The sequence below is a fragment of the Pocillopora damicornis genome, chromosome 7, assembly GCF_964200805.1.
Source record: "Pocillopora damicornis chromosome 7, jaPocDami1.2, whole genome shotgun sequence".
Taxonomy (NCBI): domain Eukaryota; kingdom Metazoa; phylum Cnidaria; class Anthozoa; order Scleractinia; family Pocilloporidae; genus Pocillopora; species Pocillopora damicornis.
In genome coordinates, this window is record NC_142676.1 from 24,774,661 (window position 1) to 24,791,064 (window position 16,404).

A 16,404-nucleotide genomic window follows, 5' to 3' on the forward strand; every position below is an offset into this window, starting at 1 on the left:
GGAACAAAATGGCGGACACTCACGAAGAAATAGTCCCTAGAGAACCAACCTCAGCTGTGTTTTCCAGGGCAGATTTCATGAAAGAGTCTTTTAGCGTTGACAGCTTCGTTGGAAACTGCAAAGGGAGTGTACCTTTGGAAGTGCTAAAATCAAATTTAGACGAGTATTTGAAGGCCTTGAAACATGCATTGATTGAGTTGATCAACGAAGATTACGCCGACTTTGTGAACTTGTCTACAAACTTGGTGAGTGTTTCTCTTGTTTTAGTGAAGAAATAGAAACTTTTCTGCAAGGAAATTATTTGTTAAGGTATGAGATGACATTGTTTACGGGCTAATCTGTATGAACAGGGGATGAACGAGGAAATATGTACTGAAGCTTTTGATGATTTAGGGGTCGTTTTCGGGAAATTTCTGACGAGGCTAGGGGCCAGACGTCAGATGGTTTCCAAGGGAAATTTTGATGACCTGAGTTACTTTTTATTCAGACGAGTAGAGTAGTCTTTTGTTATATGATCCTCCCTTATTTTGCTACTAGTCACACTCCTTTACAGAAAAGCCTGGTATACACAGTGATGCCAACCTCTGGAGATGTCAAATCTGGAGATCTTTTTTTCAGACCAGCACCCCCCCTGCAACCGAATTTGCTGATGAGACTCCCCCCCAGAAAATTTTTTTTTTTTTTTTTGCATCCCCTACCCCCCCCCCCCCCCCTCCTGAGCAATGTTGCGAGAAAAACATGGATCTATCCGTCAGGGACTTAAATAGGTTGAATGCTCATCCAATCAGACTCTCACTTATATCGGATTGACAAAGAAAGACTCTCTTCTTTTTGTTTGCAACGAACAACATGTATCATGCAAGGAAATGAAGCCAGAAACTGTAATACAAGCATAAGAAGCCAGATGATTTTGGAATTTGGGAACATATGGAGCTTAAATCTTAGTTTTTTGTGAGCAACTGATCCAAACTTCCTTTTATCTGGGAGTTTTGGTCACCTGTATGCAAGAGCGGGAGATTGGCTCTGTAACTGGGAGACTCCCTGATAATCCAGGAGAGTTGAAATATATGTATACATTTAAAAAAAGTGCTAAACTTTGAGGAAAACTAACTAAAAGAAATACTAGAGGTTTACCTGTGATGGAATTGCATCCATGTAAACTTCTAGTTACCAGATCTTCCCAACTGCAGACTAGGGATATACTCTGATAGCCTGGTTTCTGATCCAGGACTTCCCAAAATTTTAACTTCTTGGATAACACTTTACACATTTGTATAATCATTGAATACATTTTAATTCTAATCGTGGTACTTTTTAGGATCAAGGGCCACAAGTTCTTCAGTTGAATTACTGTTGTGTGCTACCCACCTTAAATAAAGTTGTTTGTTTGTTTATTAGGTTGGAATGGATAAGAGTATTGCCAACTTGTCAGTTCCTCTTGGTCAACTGAAGGAGGAAGTTTTGGTGAGTATATTTGCAGAGAGTAAACTGTAATCTTTGTTTAGAATTGAATTAATGAAAGAAAGTTAATGGGAATCCAAGATATTTGAAGGTATCACTCTTCAAGTAGATCGAAGTAATTTGACTGAGTGAATTCTGTTTCCGTAAACATTGCAATTGTCTATCCCTCAGCTCATAAAGTCTGACCTTGATGGAACAATTGGTGCAATAGAAGACAAATTGGATGAAAGAGCACTGCTAAGACAGACAAAGGTATCATAAAAGGACAACCAGTCATATAGCTTGTTTAACAAACTGTAGATATAAATTTTTATGAAAGAGTAATCATGGTAGTTTTTTGGTCAATAGATTTCTCTTTTTTAGGGATTTTCAAGTCACTGAAAACAGAGGAGCCTTGAAACTCATATTTAAAAAATAATTCTTTTGGTAAATTTTTTTTCCTTAGAAAAAGAGTGTTAGGGTTTAGATATTTTCATGTACACATTCTGGGCATAGTCAGTAATAAATGAGGATTCTATGCATTAGCAGAACTTTAAAAAGAACTTTGCTATTGGAGTCTTGGTTTATTTTCATTGCAAACGTCTTATTTCAAATGTTTACTTTTCATCCAAGACGTGCATGCAACATTTATTGAACATCACAAAGTCACTGGAAAAGATTGAGAGACTCTTACAAGGATCCCACCTCTCTCAGGAAGTGACAGCTAAAGAACCTGAAGGGTGCGTAAAAACTAACCTTTACAAGTATTTTGGAGAATTTTTCACTTCATTGATGCTAAATAAATGACCTTTGTATTTGTTTTAGGGATGATGACTCTCATTTGATTGAGAGAGTTGCCAGTGAATTTAATCAGCTGCAGTTTTATGTTACTCAGAGTCAGGGGCATCCATTGGTGGAAAGCATCAGAGGGGTGAGTTGTTTGATTGGTTGATTCCTGAATTAATAAGAAAATGTTGCATTATGTGCAGGAACTATGCAGATAGGATATTTTATTGCAAAAATATCAAACTGGCACTGGTTAAGTTTGGATGTTATTTCATTACCTTATTCTGCCAGAATGCTAGTGTGACATGGTAGGAATTGAATGTTGTCATTAGGTAGGAGTTTAGCCTTAATGCATTAAGTAACTTCTCCTAACATTTCAATACTTAAATCAGTAGCAAGGTAATGAAAATATTTAAACCAGTCAGCAAGTGGTTACCAAACTCTTCCATGAACTGAATTTATGTTTACTACCTCAGAAGCAGCAGAAAGATTTTAACACAAATACTTATTTTAACTGTTTCTTTTATATTTCCTTGAAAAGCGCATTGCTGCCATCACAAGTACCCTTCAAAAAAAATTGGAAGCAGCATTTCAAGAAGGGCTCCAAACAGGAGAATTGAATCTGTTGTCCAGAGTGCTAAGAACTTATGCTATCATTGACAAGACAAGAGATGCTGAATTGTTGTTCAGAGAAGTTACTGTTAAGCCATATATGAGTGAGGTAAGATCTAAACAAGGCAAAACCTCATTTAGCAACAAGGGGTACTGCTATTTTATCTAGATTTGGTGTTAGTCTGGTTTATGTTGTTGGTCAGATTTCTGCAGTTGTTCACCTTTTTATATCAGGAAGTAACAAGGGTTACTGTTATGCCAACTGCAAATTCAGCCACTTCAGTACAGTTTACCAACCAGCATTTGTCAGCTTTACCATAGTTTCCTGGCATTCATTACTCTTTTGTGGAAAGCAGCACTGGTAGACTTAATATGTGTCTTGCCCAAAAACACAGCTCAATTACTTCACCAAAGTTGAGACCAATGCTTTTAGCTCACAAACTCTCAAATTGCTACATCTCCTACGGCGGTATAAATTGGATAAGTTTACTAACTTTGTACAATTTCTCTTAAGGTTATTGATGAGAAGATGTTGACTGCAGATCCCTCTCAAGGCCTGTTCAATGTGTACAACAAAGTTCTTGAATTTGTCCCCAAACACTGTGCACAGATGATGAACATAACATCAGGTAGATTTGTTGCCAGTGACGTGGAGATGTTCGGTGAACAGAGAGCAGGAATAAGAGGCTTTGATTTCTTAGTGAATGCTGTGTGGCCTGAAGTAGTGGGTCTCATTGATGCACGGTTTGGATCAATCTTTGCCCCTGGTAATCCAGATGCATTCCATCAGGTATTTGATGATAACAATGATAAAATAATAAAAACAATAACAACATCAATTGACCATTCCCCCAGTGGGGCTTTTCAAAGCCACCACAATCCAATCTCATCATAAATGAACTTTGAACTTTGAATTAGACTTAGAGTTAAACAATCCTGACTGGCCTGAGGCAGATCAGTTGGCCATATGCACAGCCAAGGAGTTGAACTCTGGGCAACTGAAAACAAATCAATTGAGGAGCTTGGTGGAGATCTTGAACAGGAGACTTCTAGATTACAATTCCAGCTCCTTACCCATTGGCTACGCTGCCTCCTTTATAGTACCATTAGTGATTTGTTAGTCTGTATAGCAGGCTTGTTTTTACTTTGTAGTGTGTCTGGCATTCTGTCATCTTAACAAAACTACTTTAATTAAAGTGATCTCAAATTTACGCTGCAGAAATACATGACCACAATATGGTTTATCAATAAGTTTGAGGGTTTGTGTGGTTCTAAAGCAAGTGTACAAAGACTGCGGTCACATCCCAGCTTTACAGCTTTCATGGCAAGGTGGAGTTTGCCAGTCTATTTTCAAATCAGGTGAGTGTAAGATTTTAAAATTGTATCTTGTTTTTCTTTCAGTTTTCCATTAGGCTTTGCAGAGTATCATATTTTTGGTCCACAATTTTCTGACTGAAAGTAAGTGTGTTTTGCTCCTTTCTTTTATTCATTTTTAGTGTCTTGTGTCATTTTAGGTTCCAAGAAATGGTAACTAAGTTTGAGAATTCACTCCAGTTGACTCAAGACAAGACAAAAGGTACAGTTTAGTTCATTTGGTTGAAAAACTGTAAGTACTCTGCATTACTTGGACAGGAAAGTCTCAAACAAAGGAAATAATTATAGGTAGCTTTAGGTAATAAATTTTTTTAATCTGGCTGACATGTTTTAATTTCATCTGGTACAAACAGTACTTGAAGTCTCAAGGAATCAGAATGAAAAAGGGAATTGTTCTCTGTTTTGTTTTGTGGGTTTTTCTCAGGACATATTGCGAATTTGTTTACAAATTATTAGAACCATGAAATAGATTTTTTGTGGTACAAAGTGAATAAAAGTCTGTTTTATTATTAATTATTATTAACATTATTAATTTCTGCTCATCACAGATGTTCTCTTGGACTCTGACCTATTCTTGACATCAGCTGTGAGTGTCTTGTGGTGGTGCATCGAGAGATGTTGGCAAGACTCAGTTTACATTCAGGCCCTCTGTCACAGATTTTGGAAGATGACTCTACAGGTAAGTATTTGAAAGGTAAAGCACAGTCTGTCCTTTATGTTCCAAGCACGTCTCTTCACTTCTCTTTCTCTTCTCATACATTCTGGTTTGTAATGTCTTCTATGGATTTTTGTCTGAGCTTAACATTCCTTCCAGAAAATGGGCAAGATACTGTTTCCTGTTTTTTTTCCTGTAGCTTCTGTCACGTTTATCTGTGTGGATGAAAGAAGATGTTTCATCTCAAAAGGTAGTCATTGTAATTGGAGAGTAAGTTGATAGATTTGTTTTTGGTCACTAACAGGAGTGACCTGAAATCAATTTCTCCCTAGAGTATCAGTTTATTTCGAAGTAAAAAGGTAATGAGAAGAAAGAGAAACATCAACAAAGGGAGATTATTTACCACAAAATTCTCAGATCTGACATTGTTAGAAATGTATGACAAACAGAGTGAAGGATTGATAGTGAGGTTTTCTTAGAAAATTTTTCTAATTTATTTGATGAAAAAATAAATTATCACTGCAATGGAAATAAGAGAAAATAACTCATAATTGCATTAGCTTGTTCAAAACTCCCAATTGAAAAAAGACAAGTGAAAAAGGAAGTACACAAAAATGGCAGGGGTCATCGCTTCCCTTATCACTACAACTGTTACTTGTCCATTCTCTTGCTCATCTCCTCTGTCTAAGAGCTTGGAGCAGGCTCTAATTGAAGAAGCAGTGAGAGTTAGAGATGTCTATGTGTGCTCTCTCTTTTGTTGTTTGTGTGGCATTATCAGACTGACTCTAAACAGACGAAGTGTAGTGAGGCTTAAGTGAATCGATGAATTTTATTAGATCAGTGATGGTGACACAAAGCAAGGACCTGGAGAGGAGTCTACCTTGTACTTAGTTCATTTGCTCAGTGACTTAAACACTCTTCTGACAAAGGTGGGTTTGGAAATTTGGAACATAACTTGAGGAACATAATTTGATTCTGAGTTGATAATAGTCACTCCATCATGTCTGTCAATATTCTTGGCATGCTTCACTGTTTTCTTGCCAGACTTTATTGGAGGTTGTCCCTCCTTCCCATCCCCAATACAATGTTGAATTGTCTGGTTTGCTTTCAGGCGTAGTTCAGCAAAGTCAAAAGGGAATTTGTGGGGTTAAGGGGTTACTAAAGACCTCAGAAATTCAAGGAATTTTTGAAGGAACGTTATTTTCTGTGGTATTTTATCACTCATTGTGGTCAAGATTGTTTTCCTATTGAGATCAGTTTATTGGAGCAAAAAATCCAAAATGTGTGTGAGATATGAAAAAAGTATGAGTTAGTCTCATTATCTCAGGGAGCTTCTTTCCCGCTTCTTTATTTTAGGTGCCAGAGTTCTTTAGACTGGATATATTACCTAAACTACGACAAACAAATATTCAAGACACAGAGCTCTTGTCAGGTTGGTTTATCCCTTGCTTTCTTTTTGCCAACAGTCATTTCGCAGCCAATGAGACGCTTTTATCTTAACACTCAACTATTCTGTTTTCAGAGGCCATCCTGGAGTCTTGTGGAGCCATTCAACAGATGGTGCCGACACTGGAGGCTCAAATTGTGAGCCAAGTGGTGAATAGAGCCTCTCAGGGACTTGAAGCTGTTAAGAACATCCCCAGGTTGTATCGGAGAACCAATAAAGAGGTAAGCCCTCTTCACTTCCTACGATATTGGAGTGATAAGTAATGACACTGTTATTTGAAAATAGAAGCAAATTAAAGTTTAGTCATACAGCGTATTTAACAACAAAATCGAAGTTCTCACAGCCAATCGGGAGAGAGCTGGTTATCGCAAGCAGCCAGTCAGATTTCAAGGCGAACTCTTGCAAACTGCTTGAAACGCGGGAAAAAGCGTGGCCAACCCTGATTGGTCGATAGATTAGCGTGAGTTTTCTAGACCAATCACAGAGAAGAAGAAAGCAAAATTAAAGCAAACCCGGATGTACTAGAAGCAAAACATTTCAAAACAAACACTAACCCTAACCCTAAGCAAGATTTGTTTCTGTTCTTGAGTGTTCTTCAATTTGCTCCAGGTTCCTTCAAATGCCATATAAATATTTGAAATTCAAAGAATTCTGTCTATGTTGATTCTCGGCAGGCTCCAAGCAAGTCGTCTCCATTTGTGAGCAGTGTGCTGAAGCCTGTGCGTGAATTCTTGGAACAGACCCAGCCTCTAATTAAACAACAACAGCGCCAAGCCTGGGCAGCGACAATCTTACAGACTTTGCTCGTTAAGTCAGTGATTTTTCGCTTTCGACCTCTACCTTTTTTTTTCCTTAGCATCTGTTTGTGTTCCTTTTTCCGTTTTCAACCACTGTTTACGTCTTACTTAATTGAGATTCTGGACCCTATATTTTTACAGCGAGTTGACATATCTTTGCCTGAGGATGCGCGCCGGTTTTATGGTTAACGCGCTAGAATTCTGATTGGAAAGTCTGGGCTCGAGTTCTAACTGGCTATGTTTTATTTTCGGGCCAAACACTTTCCCCTCACAGTACCTCTCCCAAATGGGAAATATGCACCAACAAGCAGGCAGGGCTGAATATGATGGTATGCGGGGGCATAGAAAAAAAACTTACCCTCGCTTCTCGCTTCATTCTTCAGAAAACGGGATAAGTAACAGTTCTATCAGTGTGGCCGCGAGGCTCGTATGACCCAAGCTAATACTTTTACGGGTGTGGTCATGTATATTAAAAACCGGGGTTCTTGGCACCCTCGGGCATATTTTTGACTCTTTTAGACGTAGCTACGCCCTTGATTCCCTTGTCAGGAAACCGATTAGTCCTGTAATCTTGCTCTGTTTGTCTGATATATCACTTGTTGAAATATCGAGCACATTTGTCGTTAACCAACCACTGTGTTATACAATAACTGTTAATTAAATTTTTCCCAGGTATCACGCCGTTACAGGCGATGTGCTCACGTCCATCAAACGCACTGAAGACAGCTTGATGCGTCTGAAACGCTCCAGAAAACAAACGGGACCTGGAGCGAGTGGCCAAGCTGTCAGTCAAGACAGTCAATCACCCATGAGTGATGACGACAAGATTCGTCTCCAGTTCTCTCTCGATACGGAAGAGTTTGGACGAGCGGTAAGGAACAAAGATTTACTTCATATGATATTGAAAATGCTTACACTAAAATTCCTTCACTAAGCCAAAAAGTATACTTGATCTAAATTTAACTTTCGGTTTTGACCAACTCAGCCCAACTTTATTAATCTGAAAATTTTTCCTAACAGCTAAAAGAACTGGGTGTCGAAGAGAACCGAATCCCTGCTTACACTGAGTTACTCAACACAGTAAAAGCCGCACGTGCTTCGAACATCGCCAACAGCTGAAGCCAGAAGCAAGCTTTGGGCTAAAAGAATATGGAATTTCTGTTTCCTTTAACCTAAATTCACTTCTACGGACTTAAAAATGGGCCGAAATGGAACACAAACCGTGGAAGAAATAAAAGTTCGTCTAATTCATTTTACCAGAGAGAGAGATAAATGAGGATACCGAAGCGCAATTGTGTTACTGAGAATTCTACCAGAAGCTTGCGTGTGAAACACGATTAAGGGAACAATATAGTGATGTAAAGGTTAATTGATGTTCAGTATCGGTTATGCATCAGATATCGTGGCTTGTGTTATTTTTAAATTGTTGGATATTGAGCGGTATCCAACCTTTGGACAATAAGAGGCACGGCTTACCCTACCCGTGCCTCTCCTTGCGGTCATGGTCACTGATACAGCACGTGTTTTTGAGGGTATACGAAGAGTAAACTTGTCTTGGTATTAGTGCGCTAAGTGGAAATAGCGAATATTTATTGGGCCTAAGGACCTTATATTTATGTCACGAAGAAAGAGACTTGAAAAGGAAAGTTTTTAATCGAGAACACTTTCATCTTTCTCCTGTATGAGTCGAGTACTCTTCTGAACGGGACGTTTAATGTAATTATGGAGAAAAAAGTATTTTATAGAGACTTTCAATTACGTACTTAAATTCCAATAGAATGTGAATAGATTTCTAGACAATAGCTGTATATTAGCTCAGGTTAAGAATATGACAAATGTTAATAAGCGCACGATTAAGTGGAATAATGGAAAAACTTACCAGTACTTTTTCAGCTATTCTGGAGCTATTAATTGTTCAGTTATCATTTCTTTCATCACCAGAAAAAATAATGTTTCTACTCCTTTTAAGAACTTGAAAAAACACACATAGATTACATTTTGAATTAATTCACTTATTTGAATGGAATGAATGGAACTTTATTTGCACTTTACCATGGTTATGTGAAAATCAAGACTTTTACTTGAGTATCAAAATAAACATATGAAATGCATCCTTTTAGAGGGGAATCACGTGAGAGCATTTAAACAAACGTTCAAAAGAACAAAAGGTACTAAGTTGCAGTGAAACTTATGCCACTGTTTAAAATGGTACTGAACCAATCGCTTTAATGAGTCACTCTAATTACAAAGTGCGCGTGTCCTCAACACTTTGAATGACGTATCTGACGATTGTGACGTGAAAGATTCGTTATCAAACGCAAGGGAGTTCTTGTTTTATGTTCGAGAAATCATGGCAGACGAAGCGAAGAAAGATATGTCTATTGTTGAAGACAACGTTTTAGAAGTTTACGAGGTAGAGGATGGAGCTCTCCAAGAGTGCATGATGTTTGTTAAAAAATTGAGTGAGACAAGTTTACGTGAGCTGGAAACCGAGAGGAACAATTTAAATGATCTGTTAGCCGAAGCCGAAAAGGAAGTGAATAAATTGAAAACTTCTCTCAAGAAAGCTAATGAGAACGTAGAGGAACTTACATCGAATGTGAAAGCTGAAAAAGAGCAACGCCATAAGGTTGAAGATCTCCTTGAAACAGTACAAACCACTGTGGATGAGTTGAAGATTGAATTGAGTCGCAGTAACGACTCAGCTGGGGACCTGCAAAAGATTACGCAGGAGAAAACGTGGGCTCTGACGGAGGCAAACGAAGTGATTGCTAAGATTACTGAAGAGAAGAAAGCTCTGCTAGAGGAGATCACAAAACTACAGCACTTGAGATCCCAGGAGGAAGAAGATACTAACGCTATACATCAGCGGCTACTCAAGGAACAAGAAAAAGTGTTGGTTCTTGAAGAAAAGCACGAGGAAGAAATATCACAATTGAATCAAGAGTTGACTGAAGTACAGAGTTACTTGACCTCGCTGAAAGAACAAACCGCTGCTGAGGTGGCACAGCTCAAACAGAAACTTGACCTAGAGCAAAAGATGAACGAAAGCTTAAGCAATGAGGCTGACAGCTGTGTTGATGACATCAAGAAACAGCTTGTGGAGGTCTCGCGTGAGAATGAAGAAATGCAAGCAAGTAAAAAATCTCTTTCTGATCGACTGAATACCGCGGAAGAGGAGATACTGATACTGAGAAGGAAACTAAATGAAGAAAAACAGAGGAGAGAGGAACTTTACCAACATGACAAGGCGCATCTTGAAGAAACAAACAGCCAGTTAGAGAAAAAGATATCGGACAATGAGGTTTTGAGTGCGGAGAAGGAAGAAATTGAAAGGAAACTTCTTTCTTTAGAGGGTGAAAAAGAAGAACTCATAAGTCGCGCCAAGAAGTTGGAAGAAAGCATGGAGGCTACACGAGGCGAAATGTTATCCCTTCAGGAAGAGTTAGAAGCCTCAAAAACTTCTCACAAGGTACATTCTGACCATGATCATATTGAAGAAGCCGCTGACTCATGGGCGAACAGAGTGGACGAGGCAGAAGACTGGGAACAAAAATACAAGGAACTTGAGATTGAGCAAGAAGCGCTGCAGAAGCAGTTTACACAGGTCAGGAAACATCGTAACCGGGTGCTGCGGGAGAATGGAGGGCTACGGCGTCAGATGTCCATGGCAGCTGCTCAGCTTGCAGTCACCAATCAGAAGTTTCAAAGGCAGCTTCAGCATTTTCGCACGCAGCTAAACATGGCTGAACATTTGTATCGTGAAAAGATGTTGGAATGCAGTATTCTTGAAGTGCAACTTAAGCATCTTCTGAAGTCCTCTAATTCTTCCCAACAAAGTTATGATTATTCCAGCGGCAACTCCGAAGACCAATCGCGTGAATACATCAACCGATCCATTAACTTTGGTCGCCGTCACGACTTCTCAGTTTCCCGCCCTGTGCAGCGTTCACGCGATGACAATATGAGGCACGTGCATTACGCGGGAAGACAGCAGCATCCGTTCAAGAACGTGACACAACAGAAACGCGTTCTACCGACCCAACCCGATATCCAGCAAATTGAAGACGTCACTGTTGATGGCAGCGCAAATGGTGTGGAAGAGGAGTGTAACTTGCCAGATAATTGTACACCAGAGTATTCTGAGGAGCCTGTTGAAAGCATCAGTGATCCCGAGACTCCTACGCCTACTGACTTGGCAGCTTAGCTAATTTACAAACTGTACTCCAGCTGTTATCTGCTTATAGCTCAATAAATTGTTTCGATTAAATATTGCTCTAATGTGGTGTGCCAGTTCTTTACCATAATTAAAAATGTTAGCCTGCCTTACTGAATGCATGCTAAACCTCTTCCAAAAGTTCTGTTCTATCTAAATTTGCCAAAGACGACAGACCAACAAAACTTAGCAAAAAACTGAAAAAATTGGAAGAAATTTAAAAAAATAGAACATTTGACTTACGCTGTGAATCCCGCACAATGAAAACGATTTTATTTTGGGGCGCACGACAAACTGCTCAAACCTTAACAAAATTGCACCCTTTAATAATTTTGAAAGTTTTATTTCGCCAGTTTAAAGCGAGAAAATCTAACCCAGATATTTAAATGGAAACCCTGTTCTAGGCCTTCCATTAGTGAAGACAAGCGATAAAGGCCAGTGAGCAGAGACCAGTAGTTTATTAGCACACACCGTACCCAGATTCTGGCATTGGCTATTGAGTGGCTTGGGGTATATGCTTTATTGTACATATTTCCAATTTCAGACAGCCATTTCTTTGATAATTTGAATTGAAATCGTTACTGAGTATTTCTTTTACCATGCTTGCAAGAGTTTTTATACTTACTAGTAAATTCAATTTAGAATCTCAATCCCTAATATAATATCTTATGTCCCTATCTGTACAAGGTGAAGAGTTAGTCGAGATGGAGCACTGAGTCATCAGCCCCAGTCTTCACACGGTCATGCCAGTGGACAAAAATTCAAGATGTCGCGTGGTACCAGCGCTGGCTTTGACCGACACATAACAATTTTTTCGCCGGAAGGACGGTTGTATCAAGTTGGTGAGTTAATTGCTTCCAAATAATGATTGCTAAAGTGTTCAAATAACGATTTTTTTGGTGCTTTCCACGCACAGAATATGCTTTCAAAGCAATAAATCAAGGCGGATTAACATCTATTGGTCTTCGTGGGGCTGACTCAGCAGTAGTTGTGACTCAAAAGAAAGTCCCGGTGAGTTCTTTTTCCTTACTTACTATCCACACTATTGTCTGAATAAAAGAAACGTTGTGCTGTTACTGTCATTCAGGTTGATTTCACCGATTTTAATTTTACAAGCCGTGGAATTATAAACTTTCATTTCGGCTTCGAAATCGTTTGATCGAGATAGAGGATTTATGGTCGCTCTAAAATGTTTAGTTTGTTTCCCTGTTAAAAATTGTTAGTTATTTTCCGTGACTAGTTTTTCGAACTTGATTTATTTATTTCAGAATAAATTTTATTCCTTTTTTGTAAGAAGTTATCTCTACATCTAGATTGTAAAGTTTTTTAGATGGACCTACTGAACTTCCAATGACAATTTTGACTTGGTAACCTCGCTTATTCTGTTAGGGGTATCCAACAACCACATGCAGGTTAAATAGACTTGATCTAGTATTAAATTTTAACCATAGGCTCACTGCATTGGGTAATGGAAAGTCTAGAGCTAAAGTTTTGAGTCTGTGTTTCTAAGACAGCATACCTCCTCTATTTTTTAAAGTGTCTTTCTGTAAGTCCATTATTCTACATGTAATGGTTTTGTTTGCAAGGTTTCATACTTAATTTTTCAACTTAGCACCTTGCTTGAACATTGTTATTTGTATTTTAAAGGCTTCATGTAGAGGTAAAACTGCAAATTTAACTTGTTGACATATATGATTATGAAAGTATGTTTGTTGGTTGTTGTAAACCCTGAATTAATTCTTGCTTTCTTGTTATTTTGTTTTACAGGACAAACTACTGGATGCCTCTACTGTAACTCACATGTTTGAGTTATCAGAGAGAATAGGATGTGTTATGACTGGCCTGATAGGTACTTTTATTACTTTGGACTCGAATATCTCTCTGTTCTCAGGAACCCTGACACCATACTGTCCAGGTTTTTCTGTATTTTGCATGAGAGATTGAAGAATTTTCACTTAACTATATTTCCACTTCTCTGGTGAAATCTTAATGGCTTGAGCTATCTTTTTTGGAGACATAAAGAAGAGAATTTTTCCTGTCACTTTTCATCATTTTTCTGTCAATACAATTGTTAAGAAAACCCTGTAATACTTTATACACGTACATCTCAAGATACACTTAAACTTCCACAATGCACCAAGATTCTCTTGGTTGATGAAGTCATCCTTATTGGTCAGTCTAGAACTAAAAGTGATTATGGGTTATAGCTCTTCACATGTAGTCTGTTAAAAAGTCCCAAGTTCCTGTGTTCTTAAGCACCTGTTATGCAATGATTGATTATAGAAGGTATATTCATAAACCACAATTTATAAGGACACCAAGTTGATAATGTGACCACAAGATGGGAGTAATCTACTTGGATCTTAAGCTTATAATGGGTCTGGCAATCTGACAATTATCCTTTGGCTACTTTTAATTCCCTGTTATTAATTCGTTACTGTATTACACTTATTTTGTTTGTAGCGGATGCACGTTCCCAGGTTCAGAGAGCTAGATATGAAGCAGCCAACTGGAAATATAAATACGGGTATGAAATTCCTGTAGACATGCTGTGTAAGAGAATTGCTGACATTTCACAGGTGTACACTCAAAACGCTGAGATGAGACCACTTGGATGCAGTAAGTGAGAAATAGTTGATTAATTAAGCTAATTCCCAACAGTTTTTTCTGTTTTGCTTTGTTTTGTTTTGTTTTTTTGTTTTTGTTTTTGGGTTTTTTTTGTGGGCCGAGACAATGTGGCCAAAGGCTTAGCAGGCTTGCCTTTTGGTTGAAAGGTTCTGGTTCTAGACCTGGTCTTGTCACTGTGTTTGTTCTAGGGCAAGACATTAATTCCCGCTGTGCCTCTCTCCATTAAAGAGTCTAAATGGATACAAGTAAACTGTCAGGGAATTGTGAAAATGCTTGGGGAAGGGGGAGAGAGGTAGCCTAAAATGGACTGGCATCCTATCCCAGGGGAGTAGCAATACTCCCAGCAGCTTCATGTGGTAGGAAGTGGAACAAGCTGTGGTAGGGTAGAGCCCCCTAGGCTTAAGCCCTGAATTAATTATGAAAGTAGATGAAAATAATTGTTTCATTTTTGCAGGTATGATTTTGGTTGGTATAGATGATGAAAAAGGTCCACAGTTGTACAAAACAGACCCTGCTGGATATTACTGTGGTTTCAAAGGTTGTAGTGTTGGTGTAAAGCAAACAGAAGCAAATAGCTTTCTGGAAAAGAAAATAAAGAAAAAACATGCATGGACACAAAGTGAAACAATTGAGGCAAGTATCTTGTGGTCTATGCAAAAAGTTTCCTCATTTGACCTAGAAATTTGCACAAATATTTTCCAGTGACAGATCATGACTTAGGACACATATAAAAGCACAGTTTTGTACTAATACAAGGCCTTTTTGTTTATTTTCCTAAAGTCTTTTCTTCTTAAAATATTTTTTCCACTTAATGAGAAAAGTACTCTGTGTCTTCTTCTGTATCCAATAAAAATGCTCTCCTGTGCAAATTGAATCTTGAACCCAGAATTTTATTTCAAGTGAGGTTTGAGCCCTGGATAATATCACCAGGAATTCCAAAGGAGACCTGTGGCTTAGGTCCTTAAAAACCATGACATGTATCTTATTTACATACCCACAGACTGCCATCAGCTGCCTGTCATCTGTGTTATCTGCAGACTTTAAGCCATCTGAGATAGAAGTTGGCATTGTGACAACTGATAATCCACGCTTCAAGTAAGTGTCCCCATGAATTAATTCATTGCATCTTCCTGTACTGAGTGAGTTTCAATTGATCATCCAGCCAGGCTCATGGTTTTGAGAGAAAATTGCAAACATTTTTTGCTGCTTAGCCATATTTATTTTTGTATGTCTGAAAAGAAAAAACTGCAAACTCTGTTGCTACAAAGCAAAGTAATCACTATGACCCCTCAGAACAAAGAGAAATTTAACAAGGAACTGAAAGTAGCAAGAAGTTGAATACGTGAAGTGCAGGAAAGGTACAAAGGTGACAATCAGTTTTACTTGATGATCAGGTTGGTTGAAAACTTGGTGCAAGTTCTCCACAACAATTATAAAGTACAGTGAAGGAACACCAAAGGAATCTCAGATTACTTTTGAGTCTTTTTTTTTTTTAGAATAGCTCGCTTGATTATTGAATTTAATCCAGCTTTCAAGCTTAGTTTGACTTAGTGCAATTGACGATTGGTTTGGAAAATCTTGCACTACTCTCTCTACGAAGTGAATACAAAGCCAAACCAAAAAGCGACCTGATAACTCATTTTCCTGCACTTTGAAGTTGGTTACATATATTTTTACTTCGAGTTGTCATTGGCTCCTTGTGATATTTTCCTGTTTCCTATTTTTTTTCTGGCTTGAACACTCAACACCTTTGTGTTTTGAAACACATTGGGAATATTACTGAGTTTAATAGCTCCATTGTTGGTCTTACAGGATCCTAACAGAAGCAGAAATTGATGTACATTTGGTGGCCATCGCTGAGCGAGATTAGCTGCTGACTAGGAACATTGCTCAACACAGGAACTGACTGTCTAAAGAACCTACAAATGCTACTTGTAGACTTTCAACTCTGTTATAACTTGCTACTTTCACTCACAAAATAAAACATGATTGAATTCTTAACTTTGTTTCCTTTTGTCAATAAAGTGATAGCTCTCACATCATTATTTTGTAGCTGAAGTAAGAGTATCTTAATTGTTCTAATTGTTTCATCATGTTTGTTGACATTGAATCATATTAAGCATATAACCATGAGCACTCACTCCTGGTGACTATCTGCAAAGCTGGGGTGACAGTCTTTTGTGTTTCCATTTAAACAGTTTGACTGGTTTTAAATCAAGCTCTACAGCTTTTGTATTTGTCTCTTTCTAAATAAATTTTGTTGAAAAATTGTAATTTTACTTGAACTTGTGATATGAGATGCTGTTGATATTGGGCAACAATTGTATTTAATGCAAGAATTTGCCTTTCTTGAGAAGTCTGTTCATCAAATCACTTAAAAAAACATTGTTTAAATTGTCCTTGTTAGCTTTGAACTAGCCTTGAATTAGTAGTACTGAATATGAGAATT

At 38.1% G+C, this 16,404-nt stretch overlaps 3 protein-coding genes across 3 annotated transcripts; all 3 read left to right on the forward strand.

Annotated features, from left to right (window-relative positions):
- LOC113667199 (conserved oligomeric Golgi complex subunit 2) lies at nucleotides 1–9,222 on the forward strand. The gene is made up of 17 exons (XM_027182997.2): nucleotides 1–245; nucleotides 1,399–1,464; nucleotides 1,633–1,713; nucleotides 2,074–2,180; nucleotides 2,266–2,371; nucleotides 2,768–2,947; nucleotides 3,353–3,628; nucleotides 4,058–4,197; nucleotides 4,353–4,414; nucleotides 4,761–4,891; nucleotides 5,067–5,117; nucleotides 5,704–5,796; nucleotides 6,224–6,299; nucleotides 6,390–6,535; nucleotides 6,989–7,125; nucleotides 7,784–7,982; nucleotides 8,132–9,222. Exons 1-17 carry the CDS (start codon nucleotides 9–11, stop codon nucleotides 8,228–8,230), a joined length of 2,187 nt encoding a protein of 728 aa, XP_027038798.2. The 5' UTR covers nucleotides 1–8; the 3' UTR covers nucleotides 8,231–9,222.
- A 9-nt stretch (nucleotides 9,223–9,231) lies between these two features.
- Nucleotides 9,232–11,381, forward strand: LOC113667200 (uncharacterized). Its single transcript, XM_027182998.2, has one exon. It carries the CDS (start codon nucleotides 9,462–9,464, stop codon nucleotides 11,316–11,318), a length of 1,857 nt encoding a protein of 618 aa, XP_027038799.2. The 5' UTR covers nucleotides 9,232–9,461; the 3' UTR covers nucleotides 11,319–11,381.
- Nucleotides 11,382–12,027: 646 nt separating this feature from the next.
- Nucleotides 12,028–15,956, forward strand: LOC113667246 (proteasome subunit alpha type-6). Its single transcript, XM_027183056.2, has 7 exons — nucleotides 12,028–12,169; nucleotides 12,244–12,338; nucleotides 13,095–13,176; nucleotides 13,791–13,946; nucleotides 14,410–14,588; nucleotides 14,956–15,050; nucleotides 15,768–15,956. Exons 1-7 carry the CDS (start codon nucleotides 12,094–12,096, stop codon nucleotides 15,823–15,825), a joined length of 741 nt encoding a protein of 246 aa, XP_027038857.1. The 5' UTR covers nucleotides 12,028–12,093; the 3' UTR covers nucleotides 15,826–15,956.
- Nucleotides 15,957–16,404: the final 448 nt, after the last annotated feature.